Here is a 21,520-nt window from a genome sequence, read left to right as displayed (position 1 = left end):
GGCCTTCATTAAAAATTTCAAGGCTCTCACATGAAAGGGACCTGGCAAAGCTGAACTAAATTTCTTTAACAAGGCAGAGATAACTTTTACTTTTGGACTCTGGCAGCCTGAGTAAATATTTTATAGTTACATAGGCAATTGTCATTAAGATCTGGGCAAAGAAATAACTGTTGCAATAAAATAGTTTTTCTTCAAGGTATAAGAATACAGACTGGCTAAGAACAGGTTGATTTCTTCATGATATGATCAGTTATGGTTATCTTGTCTCAAAAATTGGGCAGTCTTCAGGACTGGTTTGTCATCGTTTCAGGTCTACTGAGCAAGAATGGACATAACTATAAATGTACATGCTGTAGCTGTTATGTAATTCATGTACTCCACATACTCAGCCTTTCCCTCCGTAGGTACTGAAGAAACCACCACCTTTGTGTCAAAAGAGTCAGCTCACACATTCATAAAGCTATCTTTCTACCTTAAGAAAATATGTAATTCTGTTTCATGGAAGACGTAAAAATATGTCTAGCAAGTTTTTGAGCAAACTCTCAGAGAGGCTGAGAAATAACAGCAGCAGCAGCCTCAGAACTCAACCACAAACAGGAACAAAGACAGCCCTTAAGTGCCCCTGGGGCTGCGGATCTCTGTTTTGCTTGCTTGTAAACGTAACACTTCTGGAGCTGTGGAGCTCAGCATGTCCATGTGAAACAGCAGGGTAATTGGCCTGTCACAAATAAATAGGGCAAGTTTAATTCCATTTTGCTAAGGCACATTTTCCTTTTATCACACCTGCCACATATTTGCTGTACTAGTTAGCAATCCATATAAATTGCCTCTTTCCTATTATTTCGATGGGAAAAGTTAACTTTTTTTCTCTAAAAAGTAGCCAGCATTTAAGCAGATTGCAGAATTGCAACAAAAAAGCAATGAAAACTGAAGTGCCTAGGCAGTAAATACAGTAAACAATACCTCTGTAATTTTCATTCTCAAGCGGTGGTTCTCTGACTGCAATCCTTCTAGTCGAGATGTGCTGGCCTGATTGACGCTGGTGACTGATGTCGATGTTTTTGAATCTTCTTTCTTTTGATTTTGAGTGAACTGAAACCGTCTGTTCTGTGTGGCTGCATCTGGATTTGTTCGCAGTGTGATGAGCTGAAAGGTTGAAAAGCCTTAAGAAATCCTGTTTTATTTTTGCAGCTATTTATTTTGTATCTCAAAATACTGAAAGGCAAACCAAGAGCTCCTTTTTGACTTTCAAGTATAAAACTCTGGAAAGTGAGGTCTGCTTGCCATGTGCACTACTTGAGATGATTTCTGAATAACTTTATAGAATAGGTTGAATAAAAATGATTATGAGAAGGGAAGCATTCAAAAAATTAGGAAAAAACTAATTCAAAAGATATTTATCTGAATTTATAATATATTAAAATATATTTTAATATTCTTTCATATGTATCTTTCTCCTTCATTGATTTGTTTATACTTTCAAAGGATACATTCCTTCTTCAAGAAAAATACAATCCACCAAACCCTCCTCTTCCTAGGCACAGTTTCATCTGAAATTTCTCCTTTCCTACTGTTACAAGTAACACTCAAGCAGTGAGAGACATGAAGCAGGAGTATTAACAGAGAGAACTCATGGGAGATTGCACTCTGGAGATAACAGAAACTTAATTAGTTTTTAGCAACCCAAAATAAACCAAATCTGTTCAAAAAAATTAAATAAGCCACTTAGAAAAAGGTTAACCTTAAACATATTTAATTTAAGCAAATATAAGTAAAATTTAACACTCAGTGACAATGTGAAGATATCACCTCGACATGAGGAGAGAAAGCTACTGCTGTTTGGCAGCAGGGAGAGAGATTCTCAGATTACTCTAGAGAATACAAAATTTATGTTACTTGCCAAGCAGCATACATATATATTTGTATACAGACAAAGCTGAAGGAGCTCCCTGCCCTGAGAGGACAGGCATGGAGTTATAAATCCAAAGGTGTTGAGTTGTCTGAAAAGAGAGAACGGGCAATCATTTTGCATGCACAGCCCAGCCAGATTTTGTAGTATAGCTGCAGTTTGGAATTGATTCCTCTTATTCTTGAGACCATGGAACTGCTCTGCAGCTCCAGTGGCACAAAGTAAGGCTCTAACTTCTGATCAAGAGAGATCTGACTTCTCAGGCTCTGAAGAGTGTGGTCCCTGTCATGTATTTACAGACCAAGGCTGCAGATTGGGATGATGCTTGCAGATAATACATTTTATTTTTCAGCTGGTAAAGTAGGTGGAGAAAGCTAAGGTGCTCTGTATCTTCTTCACCTTAGTCTTTACTGGTAAAACTTGTCTTCAAAAATTCCAGACCTCTAAAGTGATTGAACACATCAAGTTCAGCCAACCTGACAAGCCTGAGGATTAAGTGAACTGGTCCATGTCATCACGAGACCACTCTCAGTTACTTTTGGAAGATGATATTGATTTTGAGCAGTTTTTGAGGATTAGAAGAAAGGAAATGTCATAGCTGATTTCAGGAGATGTGACAGAAGAATTTGGGAAAATGCCTCCTTGCCACCTTCACCTTAGTCTGGGGGGGATGCTGCAGTAAATCCTCTGGGGAACCATTTCCAAACATACTAAGAGCAAGAATGTGATTAGAAGCATTTGTTGTTGATTTATGAAAGAGAAATCCTGCCTGAACAACATGATTTATAGCTGTCTTCAGTGAGATGTCTGGGCTGGTTGATGAGGGGAGAGAGTTATTTTTCTTGACTTAAGCAAAGATTTAACACTGTCTCCCAGAGCATCCTCAAAGTTAAACTGATAAAGTGACTGGGCAAGGAACCACTGAAGTGGATGCAAATTGGGCTGAACTGACAGGCTCAGAGGACCGTGGTAGCCAGTCACTAATGCTGCTCCTCAGTCTGGAAGGAAATGGGTCTGGGACAACAAGGACCTCCTAAAGCTAGGCAAAGGGATATACTAAGTCCTGCCCTTGAGGAGAAATAAACCCCAAGCACCTACCCAAACAGCACAAGGTCTGTTTGGCTGGAAAGTACCTTTCCAGTAAAGGCACTGGAAATTGTGGTGGAATATGAGCCAACAGTATCCTGGGCCAACAGAGGTGATCCTTCCTTTCTACTCAGCCTGGGCAAGAGCACACCTGGGGTGTTGTGTCCAGATTTGGGCTGCCCAGAACAAGAGAGAGATAGGTGTAGGAAAGAAAGCCCAGAGAAGGGCCACAGAGATGCTAAAGAAGGTCCCAGCCCTTATGACACAAGTAGAGACTGATTATTTAGCCCTGAGATGGAAGACATTGCAGGGCTATGACATTATTCATATGTATTCAATATATGAAGGAAGAGAGTAAAGAGGATGGAGCCAAACTCTTCCCAATGACCTGCAGAGAAAGGGAGGCAGACACAAGCTGAAAACCCAAAATTTTCACTTAAAGATCAGAAACAACTTTTCTTATTGTGAATGTGCTCAAATGCTGGTACAGATACTCAGAGGAGTTGGGAATTATTCATCAGGAATTAACCAAGGCCCAACTGCTTAAGGCCCTGGGTATCTTGCTGTAGCAGAGCCTTCCTAGAGGGAAGTATCTTCACTCTCACAATTCTTTGTTTCAAACTAGGATGATTGTAATGACTGATGTGTCTAAGTCCCAGACCAAAAACTACATGAAAATTAAGTTAAATGCGAAGAATGGTAATTACAAAGCTTCTTAAAACAGCAGGCAGAAGTGTTACAAGATAGAAGTTCTGCAATTTGATGCGGTCTAAGTTCAAACTGAATATAAGATAGAAGTATTGTTGTTGAATCATCTTCACCTGGGAGTTTATAGCTAAAAATTGGGTGTTTTGCAACAGGGATATGGTTTAATGAATTCATTCACATGGAATGAATTCATGGACTAGATTAAAAAGTTCATGGGCAACATTGTTGGCTCATGCTGTACGAAGAATGAGGTTAGATGAGCTTTAATTTTTTTTTCTACCATATAGTCAGTGGAATTTTTATCTTGCTATCTTATAGCTGTTCAGTTTCAATTTTCACAAAGGGTCAACATTGAATATCCACAGAGCCAATTGCAAATAGGCATAAAATGCTACCAACACAGAAAAGGGATATTTTAATCCCTAGAACTGATTTTGCCTTGCTGGTCTGCAGGAAACTAGATGAGAATTAATGTGCTAGTGCCATTGCAGCCAGAAATGATATGCACTTGCTGGGCAACTACAGGTGAGCCCATTGTTCTGTCTCAAAATGGATGGAGTAGAAAAATGGAAGGACATGGAAGTGTCATAAACATGGATAAGCTTGTGACAATCACTTCATGAAGAGAGAATGCATATTAGGATTTTTTCTTTTAAAGAAGTGAAGAGTATGTTGAAAAGTACTATAGACATCTTGGTCCTTAAAAAGATAATTAGACATTGCAGGTAATTTCTAACAGGAAAAGCATACATAACAGGTGTTTGAATTCTGCAGATAACTTTACAAGATACCCTTCAATGCAGAAATCTAGAATAGTTTTAACAGTGTTTGGAAAGCTTTTGATTGGATAACAAGAATGTGTACAGTTAATGTAAGTACGATGCAGTATAATGCAATCAACACTTGTACTATGAAATGGAGAGGGTAATGAGCATTTTTTCCTCTGATATCTCTTACTCTTCTATGGGATTTTCCTCATGTTTTTTTTCTGAGGCACTTGGTACTGAACAAAATGGCAATGGACGAAGTGGACATTTTACTGGAGAAGGATAGTAATTACCATGTTATAAGTAAATAAGATTAGTAGACCTGACAAGAAGGAAGGGGAAAATGTCATGTTTCATTCCTTAGTGTGTCTACATTATTGAGGAGTTGCGTACTTAAAAGGGTTGTGGGGTAAAATTGAATTTCAGCACTGTTGACCCAGGAGACTGCTGAAGATTAGTTAAAAGGAATGTACTTAGTACAGCAGAGAAGTAGTGGCACTCACATGGCTCAGAACCACATTACTGCCTGCATCTGCCTGGTCAGTTTAATAAATGAGAAAGTGCAGTCTTCCAGGTCTTCATTATCATCCCCTGTTCTCGATGAGGCTTTAGTATTCACCAGAAATATATCTAAGTTGCCAAGATCGTACTAATTTACAACAGAATTGCTTGAGGGTAGAGATTTGGTGCCTGTCTCACACTAACATCTTACCTAGATTTACAAACTAGGTAGTATTTGTAATCTGCAGTGTCCAGAGGAGTTATTGTGTAACCTGAGCGGGCTGAGGGGAGAGTGCTTGCCAGCTGTGGCACAGAGGAGATGTAGAACAATATATATGAGTGCTAGAACTCTCCAGATGTGAAAACACTCCCATGGGCATTGGAAGTGCTGCATTCCAGCCCCTGCTTCAATATCTTTTCTTGTACCTTAGCCAGTGATGAATTTTATTGCTAAATAGCTAAGCATTTGGAAACCTGGCAAGAGATGGAAAAAGGTTAGGGACTTCATGCTAGGGGGCTAGGAGTTCATGTTTGTCTTTTGAGTAAAAAAGAATGGATGAAAAATGAGGGAGGGGTAATTGGGGTTTAACAGAAGATCAGAGGAAGGGGTTAAAAAGGAATCAGAAAATTAATTTCACAGCCTGTGACAAGAGAAGGATGGGCAAGGGAGCATGAAAGCATAGGGGCAAAGGGCATGGACAGCATTAATAATTCTCTTTGAAGAGAGTTCTGACATTCTTTGGAGGTATTTTTGGCACAGGAGTTTTAATATGCATTTTCATATGGCTTACCCACTTGTAGTGTTTCAAAATACACTCTATTGTCGTGTTTGTGAATGTTCCCTCAATTTAGAACAAAGTTGTAATTCTTCCCTAAGATTCAGAACAAAAATATGACTATACATGTCTGTATGGCTTTTTAATATTTGAGAAGTGAATTGCAAAACTTGCAAAAATATCCTGTTTAGTCAGTCCTGGAGAATGAATTACTTTCCTATTTTTTTGCAGATCACAAATCAGCTTTTATCTCTAGTCTGCACCTTTGATTTCTTTCAGTGGTTGCACTTTGAGATAAGTTTATTAGCTTGTTTTTCTTGCTTCTTTTGCTCACATAGTTCTTGGCTGCCCAGTAGATGGGATGCCACTTAGCACCAGAATCTACTGACTACAATTTGCTCAATACATTGATTGAACGTGGTCCAATAAAGAGCCTCTTATAAATACTCACTTGAAAAATCTAAAAACAGATTCTAGAGGCAAAAAGACCTACATTTTGCCTTGCAAATTTTTTAGACGTCCACCTGAATATGAATCTAATTTGGGGTAATAAACTATGTTTACACAAGCCACTTAAAATGAATACAATTGAACATTTTACTCCAAAACATGGAATGCATTCCCTAGTACTTTAGGCTTTGCTAAGTAAGCTTACATAAAAAGCAGTTTTCCCTTCTTTCAAGATCTGTCATATTCATGTTTAAAGCTTAACTCAGCAAGGGACCTGATCAAGTTCCAGCCCTTTGTAGATATCTTCTCGATTCTTCTAACAAGGCACAATGAACCTGTCCTCAGATCCCAAAAGAGCATAAGGAAATGAAAGCATGTGTCTCCCAATCTGTGCCTCACTTAATCCTTTAATATACCCATTAATAAATATAACTTCAGAGTCAGCATTTGCAGCATACATAAGTTTTACTCTGAGGTACTAACAAAGCCTATTGTACCACCATAAATGAATAACTTGTGGTTTCAACACAACTGATCTCTTACCATGCTAGTGAACGTAAAGATTTTACTATTTTTGTAGATAGAAACGGAGATCTTGATTATCTTATTTAGGGTATGTAAGAATCTTAGAATGTCCTGGGAAGGGACCCACTGGGATCACTGAAGTGCAGCTCCTGCACAGGAGCACCCCAGGATCACACCAAGTGCCCAAGAACATTGTTCAAACGCTTCTTGAACTCTGGCAGGCTGGTGCTGTTACCACTTCCCCGGATATCCCTTTCCAGTTCCAAATCACGCTCTGGGAAGAACTTTTTCCTAATATCCAACCTATAACTCCCCAGAGACAGCTTTATGCCATTCCTTTGGTACCTATAACTGGTCACCAAAAATAAGAGAGAAGGGAAGAAACACGTCAGAGTAGACAACAGGACCTGTCCCCCCAGAATCTCCACTTACATCTCCACTCTTTCCAAAAATTTCCTGGAAGTTGGAAATAGAGACTATTCCACTGAAACTACAGAAAACAACTTTTGTTTCCCCAGTCACAATTTCAGTGAAAATATAGGCATTATTAGCTCATGTATTCACACTTTCTCCAAAATGTCATGAAGCTTTGTTTTTCCTTCAGGGTCTGGAGAGAAGCACTTATGGATGGGCTTGGTTGAGAATTCATACACATCCCCTGCACTTGAAAAGGTGATAAATACCTGCATATTACATCATAATTACAAAACAGCAGGAAAAATATCCAGATCTACACAAAACAAATTCACCTACCTTAGGTACAAACACCAGGCAGAGAGTGATGGTGCTGCAGAATATAATGACTAAAGCAACGATGCAGAACTGCACATTGGGCTGGTCCCGAGTGAGGAATGAAACAGCAGCACCGATAATGCACATTATCCCCACGTTGTACACACTCATTCCGATGTACTTGCTGTCATTCAAAGCAGGAATGCTGACATTTCGTGTCTCCCAGGCGAGGAAACACCCAAATAACTGGAATGGTAAAAGAAGGAGAAATTATGGTAGTTTTAAGAGGAATTTGCTGTCATCCAGAAAAAGCACTGATTTGAAACAGGTATGTTTTCCAACTTGACAAATATAGGAGATATTACAACTCAGAGATATACACCTACCTTTTCCTCAATATCTAATTACCTGTGTGATTTGTTTTGCTCACTAGGACAGATTCCTGCTCTAACAAGAAAAAATGTGAAACTTAAAATTGGTCCTGATTGGAACAAATTTTTCTAAATGCTATGGTTATCTTTATTTTATGTTTTAAATAGTTTTTAAAGACTATCCTTCCTGTTTCTTTTCAAGGATTCCAGTAAAGATATAATGTGCATTGTTTTTTTAGCTATTTTTAGCAGCTGTTCTCAATATACTCTTATCAATCTAGCTATTCATTACATGATTATCACCTACATTAATAAGCAACAGTGCCAAGATATGTCCCATGAGGGATAAATATACCATGTAGAAAGTGTCACCCGAGTTGTTCAGATTACAATTATAATGTCTTATATTATAGTGGGAGTTGGTAATGGCCTTTCAATTGCAGTTGTCTAATGATTTCTGGCATAAAATATTCTTGTGGCAATTCTTTGTTTGCTTTTTTCCTTTGGTGTATTTTTAAGTTTTAGACCCTTTGTTATTTGCAATATGCTTTTGCAATTCAGCAGGGGAAAGCCTTTAGTGGAAGGAAGCCATCTCCACCCCTTGAAATTTAATTAGATTTTTCTGCAACATGAACTGCTGCAGACAATTATTTTCTTCCTCTTGCATTCCTCAGAGGAGTTCTGGCAATGCAGTAAAAGCCAAAGCGAGCTGAAGATGTTGTAAGGTAACCCAGCCTACAGTCTCGGCACAGCCCCGTAGGAGTGTAGGGTGCCTTGGGAAGCATGACAGACAGCAGATGGTATTGCATGGAAGGTAAGGACAGAGAGAGGAACTATCACTAAGGTCCAGGACATGGTTTCTATGTTTTCTACCTTTTTTTCTGATCACAGTGCAGGGACAGACAAGAAGGAGAAAGAACAAATGTGCATTCCCACTGACCTTAGCAGCCTTCCCCTCAGACCAACATATTTGCCCACTGCCATGTCATGGAGATAATATTCTCTTTTATACAACTTCAATTTATGTGCAGTCCAGGAAATTGGAGGTTAATGGTGTGCCATTAGGGAGATTAATTGCAGTTGTCTAGTACAGTTTACCTTCTATTCTTCTGTTTGCTTTTTTTCCTATGGTAAATAACCTGGACTGGAAGAACAGTATTTGGTTGCCAGACAAGCAAAAGAGATTAGCGAAATGGCAGATTGATGTTTGCTCTACAAGCCTGAGTTTCAACCCAAGCAGTAACACCAGGACACTGGTAATGCAAGTTTCCTTGACTATTTGCCTAGCTTTAATCTCCAATAACAATGGCAACAAAGCCAACCACTCAGCTACTTTGCACCGCCACAGGCACTTGCAGGCTGCAGCCACCTACCCTCCTGGCACTTCCAACCAGGACATGCTGCTGCCCTGCCCTCCCTGAGCTTGTCTGGGCCTTATTTCATTCTCTTGCCTACAGCACACATGTCACCCTGCCACGTGTTCACGAGCAGAGCTGGCTGGGAGGCTTTAGCATATTGGGCATCTACTCTCAGCCCATGGACTGTGGCAGGCTGCAGGGGCTTCCCAGCCCAGGCAAGGGATGTAGAACCATTTGCTCACCCACTTTCCAATGCTGCTGTCACTGCTGCAATCCCTGTCAAATACATTGCCACAGTTGGCCTTGCCTGAGAATTGCAGGAAGAACAGTAGGGGCTGCTGCAGGCAGAGCATGGGAAGGGGATGCTCTTAAGGGGTCTGTGGACAGCTACCTGGGTCAGCAAGGGGTCTCAGCCATTCAGGCAGGGCAGCTGAGGTGAGTGAGCCCCTTATCAAGCTTTGTGCCAGAGCAACAGCTCATCCTCTGATAAATTTCAGATCCCCTCTGGTAAACAAGGTAATTTCTCCAGTAGGGAAGGATGCAGGCAGCATTCCTTTGCTGCTGGATCTGGCACTGTGCACAGGCAGAGCAGGAATGTACAGACTCCTTTTCAGGCTCTGAGGAAGCAAATTGTCACTGTATTCACCTGGGTACATGGGGGGGACATACAGTGGTGGTACCCTTTTTCAGGGCACAAACCTGTTCCCCCCAAACCTCACCATCTCAGGGGGTGCCTGTTCTCCACTCCCTGCACTCTTGGTGCTGCACTGCTCAGCTCTGCTGCAAATTTACATTTTGCCAGCTCTGAACTGACAAACAGGCTGTTTTGAGGGGTAGAAGGAATCCTTGTCTGTATTTCTACATCACATTTTTAAAGAGAAGAGACCCCGATTAACTATGGAGAACATTTCTATCTTCTCATACCATGGTTAATTATTAATAAGATTTTTAAGGTTGTAGGTCATCCCTCCCTCTCCTCCACTTCCCCCAGTATGAACAGATTCCATTCCAAAAGGATTATTCTGGGAAAACAGCCAACACACTTACATGAGGCCAGCACTTATTACGAATAATGGGGATGAATTTATAGCTGAGGTGGTTATAAAATGATCTAAAAGATCAATTATAATGGAAAAAAGATCGTTTGAAGAGTGTTGTGGGGGGGTTATGGTTTAGCCCATTCTCATTTATAATTGAGAACAGCATGGAAAATGGTTAAATATCTTTTGGGTGAAAGGAAGATATATATGTATTTATACAATCACTAAAGAAAGGGAGAGGCTCTTGCAGCAAGTGGGTTTCCTCAGAATGAGGCATTATAAATCTGGGAGCATTGTTTTTAATTTTTATTAGCATTTTGGGTAAAATGCTTGCCTCAGGAAGAGAGATCTCCTTTTCTATACGTCACAGCTCATCTGTGAGACTCAAACATGGATAAAAGCTGAGAGTTTCCTGCATGCTGCTGCCAGGGCAGTGGTGGTTGCAGAGGTGCTCCTTGTTTGCTGGGTACAGATGCCTGCAGGGCTCTGTGGTAGAAATCTGGTAGATTTCTCCTCTGAGATAAAGCCTTCCTGAGGGAACTTCATGCTTTGCTTTTTCTCCGCCTGCCCTTCCTATTTTACCCCTTCCTGAGGCTCAGACAATATGCACACATGAAAGATGCAGTTTTATGACTGTAGAAATCCTGTAAATCCCTTGGTAAAATCCTGTAAAATGGCTTGGCTGAGGAATGGGATGCAGACATTGCTAGTGAAAGGTCCAGATTTCTGTGATTTCTTGACAACTTTTGAATTTGAGACTTGGGAGCTACAGTTAAAAACACAGACTCAGAGTACCAAGTTCAGCTGCTCTTTACTCTTGGTACCTAAACTTTAAACATTCATCTTCCCAGATAACAAAATTACATTTCAAATTATGCCTGGGGGGGACCTAATTCTTGAAGCTGATGTGGAATTTAAGGACTATTTGATATCTTTAGGCTGCCTGATGGGATTTGCAATGCAGCTTTCTCTCCTCCTATTGCTCCTAGAGGGCTCAAGCTGGTAAAGGCTTCTCAAGACTTTCTGCTGGCTTGGGCCCCACACAAAATACATCAACAGCCATCTTCATTTGAAACAATGATGCTGGTGATGACCATTGTATAGCTTCATGTTTGGAGAACACAGCACAATCCCAAATTTTGCCTGAGACGTGCTCCCTAACACCAGAGCAGAGTCTGGCTTCAGAGGGAGCTCTCAAACTTCTTTCAGAGCCGCTGGATTTTATGTAATGAGAGAGTGACTGTCTTAATTAATTGGGCACTTGCGTGGGATGTTAGTTCTGATCTCTGCTGAGAATTTTGATTAAACAGTCTTTAGGGAAGGCGTGCATAAATACACATTGGGATGGAGGCAGGCAGCTCCTAGCAGTGCTCTAGTGCTGGATTCAGAGAGGTGTAGGACACATCTGTCCCCACTCACTGCTTTACGCCTGTTCCAATTCCCCTCCTGAGGCTGCTGATGGACCCCACGCATCTCCAAAGGAGTTTGAATAACTCAGGGATACACATGCCCCAATAGAAAGCTGTCACCTAAAATTTAAGGACACCTCAGCCTACTGTCAAGCCTAATGGCCTAATTTTAGTCCTTTTTGGATCTCAACCAATGACACTGAGAATACAGATAGGAAGGGCTGCCTACACTGTTTTTCATGAACTTAAACCCTTCTTCAATTTTGGTGGTCTAATATACACATCTTCTTGATATAGAAAGTGCCATAAAATAGTGGTTTGGATTTTCTCAGAAGATATGGGCAGCTGTACAGGCAGGATTGGTTTGTTTCATTTTTTGTTTGAGGGTAGGCAGCTTCCATTTGACACTGATTTAGAGTATTGCCTTTGCAGCTGCTGGTACAGTAGGTTTAGGCTGTGTTGTCAGTGCACCTAAAAAGGCTACAGTGAGAAAGTCTACAGTGAGAAAACCACTGTATAAATTTGGGGAAAACAGTATCTGAAGACAACAGGATTGTATCATCACTGTGAATAAAGACAGAATAAAACAAATCTGTGTTAAAATGTTAGAGGTGTAACAGGCGTATGGAGAATATTATACTTGTGTTTAGATTCAACAGGCAAACTTTAATTTTAAAAAAATCTTGTACTGACCAAATTTTGGTACCTGGGAATATAATAAAAGTGTTTGTAACTGAAGTATTGGAAAACACTTAACACTGTTTTTTAGAACTCTACCAGCTAGTTAATTTTAAATCTTGTTCATGAGAATTACTGCTAAACACAGTAACAAATGCTTGGATCCACAACCTATATCGATGCAATCAAGTGCCTAATTTGCTATTGGATTGCACAGACTGTCACATGACAGGAAATAAATTATTTATTCACCTCCATTTCCCTGTACTGCCCTTAAACCATTTTTTAAATGTTTCATTTCAGTCATGCCAGCTTAGGTTATGAACAGTATTAGGAAAGAAAGATAGAGAAAATGACACTAAAGATATATGACAAGAGCAGAGAAATACCAGAGGAAAAATCTCCAGTCTTGTCAGAAGTCATGCTTGCCAATAACTAGGGGATATGGTTTTGGAAAGATTATATACTGGACTAGGCTGTAGCTTTGCAGCTAATTGCTGTGTGGTAGCAGCACAGCCCCTGTTCACTTGTGGATTGTAGCCTTGCTGTGTGCCACATAAAAGAATAAAAGCAATCATTTTCTTCAAAGATTTTACATCTGGAGATTTTTGTTTGCTTTGGTTTTGTTTCTTCTAGCTAGATTACTGTGAGATTTCCCCTCCTGGCTCCCTTAAACCAAGCCAGTTCTGGACTCTGACTTGTAAAGACCTTTCAGCCTGAAGTGACTGTGAAGCTTGACTTGTTTGTTTCTCTGTTCAGGTTCATTCATTAAATCCAGATCATCACAGACACAGGCACATTTTATTTCAGTGAAATGACTGTGGATCTTTTTCAATTAAAAAAAAAAGTAGTATTGGTTTTCATGTTTTCACTGCAGAATTGTGCAGTACAAAATACTGAGCAGCTTTCAGGAAGATGCATAGAAAAGTGACTTTTTTTTTTTTAATTACCTATACAATAAGTAAGATTTGAAAACTAAAAGACAAACTATTCCCTTGTAGGGCTCTTACCTTCACTGTCAGTACAATCTGATGTTAAACCATTGCTCACTCCCCTGGTCTGCCATGAGTCAGCTGCGTATTTAGATAATTTTCACAGAGCTGCTCTGGATAGACATTACTAAAGGGAAGCTTAATATTTCTATTGAGCATTAGGACAAGAGCTAAATTTTGATTTTAATTGCAAGATATGCATATTCAGCCACTCAGCTGAAGGACTTTCTCCTTAAAGGTCTTGGCAAAACCCTTCATTCCCAGTGCAAGACAGAAAGGCAGCTGCACAAAGCTATGAGCACTAACAGGCATCCAGATTTTACTTTATACTCCACCCTCCCAAACCAACAGGTCAATAAAATATTTCCCCCTCTTTCCATTCAGAGTATATTTGTCTTTTTGCATGAAAATTCTGCTTAGTCATGAAACTATTATAGTAACTCAATTGAAACAAATACACAGCTGGTCATTAGCAAATATCCATTTGGAATAGCTTTCTACTGTCTCTGGCATAACATTATCACAATTACAGGTCTGTAAAGAGGTGAAGCACCTCTGCTAAGAGCCAGTGTGTGCTACAGTTTAAATCCATTTCTGCTATACAAAAACTAATGCCAAGAGACATGTAAGGGAATACTGCACTATCTGCAACATTTCAAAAATAAATTTGAAGTTTCCTTATGGTCATAATAGGGAAAAATTTATCCAACAAAACCATATGGAGATGTGGCTTTGGATGCTAAAATACTGTCCATGTTTTATTGAAGAAATAATAAATATCTGGTACCACTATAAACTACTTTCCCCCACCACAAAGCTTAACTATCTTTCTCTCTAATTACTGTAAGATGGGACAGATGGGTCCCACCATATATATGAGCTAGAATCATGCAGGTTAATTGAAAAGGAGGTAGGTCCTTCTTCTGAGTTCTCTTTTTGATCATGAAGGGAATTTAAAAGAATGCAAATATATGTGTTAAAAAACAGAGGTACTATCAGAAAACAATGGGGAATTTTAACATAATCTGAAAACTATTCAATTTTTCTACATATAGAATGTATTAATTTTATAAAGAAATTAATTAATAATATGGTTGATATAATCTCATAAGATAATTGGGAGGAACTTGAGGAAATAATCTAGTGCAAGCTCCTGCTCAAAAAAGCAGGCTCAGATGTGAACTCAGTCCAGGATGTTCACATTTTTATCCAGTCTGGTTCTGGAGCTTTTTAAGGACAAAGGCTGCTCAAACTCTCTGAGTGAGCGGCTCCACTGTTTCCCTTTCCTTAGTGACAAAAAAAAAATTCTTTACATCCAGCTTTCACTGAGTAAATATAAAATAAGAGTAAAATAATAAAAGGACGAGCATGTTTTGCACACCACAGCTGTACTGTTCAGACCCAGCTCCTGGGCTCGACACACACAGTGGGCTCAAGCACCTGCAGCAGCAGTGAGAAGCTACATCCAACATCCAGCACGGACCTCAGTACCACCTGCAGGTACCTACATGCTGTCAGTGACCAAGATTTCTGCTGGATATTTGTGAACTGGTTCCTGTCACAGAACCAGCATTTGCTTCTCCTCCTGCCTGCTGAGGCAAGAACACCAAGTGCTGACTGAAGACTGGGCTGCAGGGTACTGACTGGAACCCAACCATGGTACCTAACTCCTTTTTTTGAAAATCTACTTCCAAGTGCATGAAAAAAATGGAAAAGTACTGTTTATGTATTAGCCAACAAAGCAAAGGAAGCCATTGGAGAGGGAGAAGGGGTAGCAACAGGTATATTTGCAAAGAGCAATGGAAAAATGTTTGTGTATGGGCTGTAAATGATATGTCCAAAGCTGCACATGTGTAAAAAAACTATTCTTACCTTAAAAATTGTTTTAGTTGTTGTGGAATGTAAAGCAAACAAGGAATAAAATTGTCCAAAGACTGGGCAGAATGTAACAAAAGTTAAAAAGAGGAAATTCATAATAATGATTATGAATCAATAAAATTGTCCAAAGACTGGGCAGAATGTAACAAAAGTTAAAAAGAGGAAATTCATAATAATGATTATGAATCAAAGATCTAAAATGGAGATAGTGGAAAGGTAAGTTAAAAGTATAGCAGCAAATGAATGGCTAGCAGCATTAACAGAATTCATAAGGATTTATAAAAATGGAGAAGTGGAGAAAAATGAATCGTAATAACGATTCATTCCCTGGGAGATTACAGATTCAATAGCAATGATGCATGATAAGGTATGCTTAACAAGGGGTTTTGTCCTATATTCACATAGAGATAAAAGAGTCCATTCACATCTTGCCAAAACAGTGAAGTGCAGCTTATTCCAGCAGTAAGTGAGAGCTCTTGAAAACTCTGTCAAGACAAGGTGTTGCAATCACAGAGATCCTGTAACTTACATGCAGTAGTTTGAGGAATTGATTTAGTAGTTGTCTGGACTGCTGGGCTTAATTGTTGATATTTATTGGAATTCTGGCAAAGCTCCACTTAAGATACAAAGAGGCCATATGGGAAAAGACAAAGTGGAACACCCGCAGTGATTACAGAGCTATTACCATAATTTCTATCCTAAGCAAATTAATGAAAGGGCTGACACATGAACTCAGCCAATAAGTGGGGAAAAAAAGGGATAGCAATATAATTCAAATTGCTATTATTTTTTGTTAAATGAGTTTGCAAGACTGAATAAAGGTAATTACATTCATGCAGGATACGTGGATTTCCCAGTAGTGTTTGTCTTAATACTGCACAGTATCATTATTTAAATACAGAATGTTATAAAATCAATACAAAAAATTTAAACTGAAATCTATGTGATGGATCTCAACATATAACTATTAATGAGAAGCTACTAAAAAAAATAAGATAGTTTTAAAAAAAATTCCAACTTAAGCTGTCCCAGACATGTACATTGACTTGAAGGAGATAATAACATGGCTGAAAATGATGCAGAGGAAGCAGAGGCTAAGAATGTTAGACAACTCACAGAAAGATTTTTAGAGAAATCACAGAAATATGGCTGAATACAAAGAAATTTGCCTAAAAATAAGGACATAGGTCATTTTAGAGCAAGAGGGATAACATATATGCATGACCCACCAAAATTCAAGGATTGGAAGTAAGAGAAATTCAGCTTAGCAATTAGAGAGCCTTAAGAAGCAGAGGGTTCTTTCAGACTTTAAATTAAGATTGAACATTATCCCAAGGATCTATTTTAGTTGAATAAATATTTTCTTTGGCTTCTAAATCAATTATAGAGTTGTGTTGAGCAGTATATCAACTATAGTGAAATGTTGGAATATGAATAGTTAGAAGAAAATAAATTTCTTATTCTTAGTGACATTTATCAAGTCCCATGATGAATATGCATTATTTTTTCCTATCTCAGTCATGAAATACTGATATTTTCATTCTTGGCAAGGTTAGCTGAGGACAACACATTAAAAACAGTGTATGAGAAGTGGTCACTATTATTAGTTACAGCTTAAATCCCCCTCAATTAACACAGGGAGAAATTAGGATTTCATACAGAGAGCAACAGTCAAGCTCAAAATATAATTTTGCCTCAAAAGCCTGTTTCTCTGTAGCTGAATAACAGCTATCTGTAATAAGATGTCAGGGACACAATGAAACTTCCAACATATGTACACCTTGAGTCTAATGTTAACACCAAGCTTTATCAGGAAGAGAGGAATTAAACAGTAGACAAGACTAATGTGTGTGTGATTAAGAAGCAAAGCATTCTAGGAGTCCAGTCTGGAATTGTTCTGGCTGAATGAGACAAGTAACTCATACCCCTCAGAAAGATAGTGCACTCCCTAATAATGCACCACCAGCAGGTTTAAGGTGGTGTGTTTTCTGTCATCCTTTGGCATATATGAAAGAAAGTTGCTTTTCAACTACGTCTGCCTGACCAAGAATCAAACTACTGCAACTGACTCATTGACAGGCTGGTGTTCAGGCACAGGTTGGACTTGATCTCAAAAGCATTTTCAGCCTGATTGATTCTGTAGTTATGAGATGGTCAACATGTACACATAGACAGACCTCAAATTTGTATGCAGCCTTTTTGGAGCTGAGCTTGAGATGGCAGAAGACAGTGAATCCTCTAGGTATGGAGGAGCTGGAGAGGACTAATACACTGGTTATTAAGAAGATTAATAAAATGGTAAAGGCAAAATTTAGGATGGTAATTTTCCTGTTATTCTCTATTCACCTCAGGAATCTAAATCTAAAAAGTGAGAAACCTTCATGCAGAATAAGCATTTCCTCACATCCCTTCAGAAGCAATTGAAGAACTGTGAATCTGACTTTTAGAGTTTGCTAACTTTAATGAAGAGGGAACCAGTGTATCCTGTTAAGTAATGCCTTCCCTTATTTTGCCATTCCTTGCCTTCCCTGCCCTTTTATGCTCTGCCCTACCCTGAGTCATTAATTCATTGCATCAGTGCATTTAAGACATCTGAATGGACAGTATTGCTTTTACTTCAAGACAAAAAAGAAAGGAACTTTTTTAGGTTAACCCCATTTTTTATATTCCCATTTTGAGGGAAGAGGTCACAGTAAATAATTTTGGCCTAAGAAAAGCAATTTCACCTTAGCACTGTGCTGTAATTAGCAATACTAGCTCTTTAGTACATAGCATGTTAAATTAGATATGTTTTATTATTAAAAATCACAGACTTTTGTATTAACTAAACCTTCACAAACAGTAACAGGAGAGGCTCTGTTTTTTTGTTCTGAAGTCAAAGTATGTGTGGTGTACAGAATGTCTTTAGTGATGAGATAAAATGCATCAATTCTGTTGTCCTCACATCACTCATTCACTCATCATAGCAATTACTTAATTCAGATGAGTTATCTTCCTTTTTAATATGTAGCAATTTGTGTGTTAAGAGGGCCCTGGAGTAATTAAAGTGTGTATTTCACTGGTGGTTATGAAACAGTGTCTGAAATTATTGAGTAATGGTATATGTAAAATAAATGAGATATTAGCAGCATTTAAACTGAATATTATAGATATACCACAAGCCAAGAAATTCAATAGCGAATTGAGTATTTTATGTATGCATATATGCACATATATGCACATATTATTGTCTAATAATGTAATGGCATTTGCAAAATAAGTTTGCAAATGACACTTGCAGACTTAAAGAGAGTCACATATCTTGTAGAAAACAGTCTAACATATGTGCTGACAAAACAATCTAGGGCAAAGGACTAGTAAGAACCCAAGCAGTTTGACTGATTCTACTAACACCACTCAAACTTGAAAGCTCAAAGAAAGTTGCCAGAGAATGTATATTCCTTGATGCTGTGCTACATGCCAAGGCCACCCCGAGCTGACCAACCAGTAAGACATGCTGAGGTGTGGAATCTCTCCTAATTCCTGATCCCTTTTGAGAGATTACATATGTCCTAGCTCTTTATTTCCTACTTGGACATTCTCTGAAAAGGAGGCATCTACACCTAAAGTTGCCTTTTTAAAATTTCTTTTTCTTTATTAAATGGAAAGCTGAGAAGGCTTCCTTTTGACTAGTAGCTTGAGGATCAGAGCTGTCACCTGGAGACACTTGATGCTGGTGCCTCCTTGCTTGAAGGCTCACCCCAGCAGAGTGGTCTGACCACAAAACAACTGTTTAGAACTCACAGAAACAGAATTTCTCATCCCTCCCTGCCAAACCTCATATTGGATACTTAAAGACTTTTCAGCCTGAAAAAAACAGCATGAAAAGCAGCAGGGCTCATCAGAGCAGTCATTCACAGGGGAGAGGGAACCAGGCACCAGCAGGCCCCTCTGGGCAGCAGCACCAACCATGCCAAGCGGAAGCAGCTGATGCAATCCTTCCCCAGTGTCCTAATGAACCAGCATGTTCCAAATGCACAGAACAGATTGACCCCTTCAGGCAGTGTAGCCTAATGTCTGTCAGGCTTAGGATCCAGATGGGGCTCAACTCTAGATAGGTGTTCTGCTGGTCAGTGCTGTCCATATCAGATGTTTTCAAAATCTTGAGGCTCAGGAGCTTTTAATCACTAATGGTCACCTACACAGATTCTTTTTTTTTTTTTTTAAACTATCAAGCCTCAGGGTCCCTGGTTCCTGAGGTCTTTTTTAGTTACTAAATTTTTTTATGCAGATGGGCCTCAGTGACAAAAAGTTTATCTTGATTCAGGCTCCAGAATAATCTTGTATCTCATGACTATTCCTCAAATACATTAGCAACTAAGACGCAAACATCTCAGACAGCCTAGTTCTACCTTTTTGGAGAACCTTCAGGAATTTGGATGATTTGACTTCTTTACAAAGTTGTCTCATTTATAGACCCATCTTTTCAGTATTAAATTTTTAAGTTTGTGGTATATCCATAATATTCTGCTTAAATGCTACTGATGTCTTATTTATTTTACACATGCATATATCCACATATCACTGTCTAAACACTAGAACAGATCTGATTATAGAAGTTGTACTTAAAGCAGTTTTTACTGACTCTCAGCAAATATAATTCAGTTCATGCCTATCAGCAAATAGCAGCTTGAAGTCAGTGCTGTGCAGAAGAAGCTGCACTTACCATCAGCAGCCCTTTGTAGGCATAGACAATCCCAAGCCAAATGGTCATGTGGGTGTTTTCGCAGTGCTCCAAGATTGGTCGGATGGAGATATCTCTGCCCGCAGGGTCCGGCTGCAAAAACAAAAGGTGAAATATTTGGACTCAGATTTCCTTTGCTTCACACCTCAGTGGTACTTAGCTCTGTTTCAGGAGGTTGAGGATGTGTGGGATACAGAGTGGACAACTTAAGAGTAGCTTGTGGTGACAGCAGACCCATGAACCTGCAGAGAAGTACAGTGAAAAGCAAGGATCTGAGGAAACAGCTGCTAGATAGCTACTACCTGGTGAGGTCACATCTCCTGCAAACCTGAAAGAAAGCATCTGAAGTCACTCTATATTTAACAGTGTCAGTCATATTTATCACCTTTAGGACATCTACTTTTTCTATAATGCAAACAGCTTGAAAGCACAGGCATGAAAAATAATGTATTTAAATTTCTCTTTCCTTTTACCTGCAGTCCTTATGTCACTGGCAAATGGCTGATAAACAATGTATGAAACATTGCTGTGTTTCAGGCGGTTTTTCATTGATAATCATAAGCTAATCAAAGACTACCTAAGCTGTAGCAGTAGCTTTGGAGAGATCATAAATCATCAAAAAAAACCAAACAAACCAAAAAACCAGAAAACAAACCCAAAACAACAAAAAACCCCCACAACAAAACAAATAAAAAATCCCCCAATGAAACATCTTTCAGAGCCAGAGATTGACTGTGCAAAATGAAATATTGCTGGAAGCTTTGCAGTATTCAATTTATTTTGAAAAGGAGATTGTATAATATTGCAGAACCAAGAGGACTTGGAGACTATCAGAAGTGTTTGTATGAAGGAGAAGCAATAACAAAGAGAAATCTGCAAGAACCACCCCTTGACCTACTCACTTTGTTTTTTAATGCACAGGGGAAAGAACAGCTGACACACAGAGAAAAGGGTTACTAAGCTACTATGCTGTATGCAATTAGAATAGATATTGGGGTCTGGTCAAACTGCTGGACTGCTTGTTAATGGTGTACATTGTTAAAGAACACAAGGATCTTGAATGTGATTCAAAGAGAACTTGTTTTAGTTACATACTGCAGAGCACTCCTGTTGTGAGATGCATGTACCTACAGTCCGCTGTGTTTACAGAAAATGCTGAAATACTGAAAGCTATTTTTTCCTTTCTACTTCAAAATAATGGATTTGAGTTTCAGCCAAACTAAGATCAACCCAGATGTAGTTTTCTGTACCTGGTTGTCCCAGTGGGCTTTTCAATTTTCCTGTTTTATGAATAACACATGTAAAATGTCTCACGCAGAAGTATAATGATTATTATATAAGGAAAAATAATGTTTTCACTAACTGAAAAGTAGAATTGTACATGGAGGAACTTTGGGGAGATCTGAATAATTTCCTAAAGGTTATTTTTGCTTCCTCTGATGAGGTATGACTTCTGCTATGTATTTCAGTGGTCACAGCAAAAATCTTCAGTTCACTTTCTTCCACTGGTGTTTTTGTATGTGAGGCATTTCCCCTGACCTCATCCACTATAAAAAAAAGTGAGGAAACCCAAACAACTTTGTGCTATGATGCACTGCACAGTAAAACTATTCACAA

General features: G+C 39.0%; 1 protein-coding gene across 1 annotated transcript in view; it reads right to left on the bottom strand.

Moving 5' to 3' along the window:
* Positions 1–21,520, bottom strand: part of GABBR2 (gamma-aminobutyric acid type B receptor subunit 2) — a 457,140-nt gene that overhangs the window by 19,076 nt on the left and 416,544 nt on the right. The window contains exons 14-16 of the mRNA XM_030971306.1: positions 19,886–19,996; positions 7,476–7,700; positions 964–1,146 (exon numbers count right to left, since the gene is read on the bottom strand). Coding sequence (XP_030827166.1) covers positions 964–1,146; positions 7,476–7,700; positions 19,886–19,996 — 519 coding nt within the window. The remainder of the gene's footprint in view (positions 1–963; positions 1,147–7,475; positions 7,701–19,885; positions 19,997–21,520) is intronic.

This window comes from Camarhynchus parvulus, chromosome 2 (genome assembly GCF_901933205.1).
Source record: "Camarhynchus parvulus chromosome 2, STF_HiC, whole genome shotgun sequence".
Classification (NCBI taxonomy): Eukaryota; Metazoa; Chordata; class Aves; order Passeriformes; family Thraupidae; genus Camarhynchus; species Camarhynchus parvulus.
This window is presented reverse-complemented; position numbering and strand designations above follow the sequence as displayed.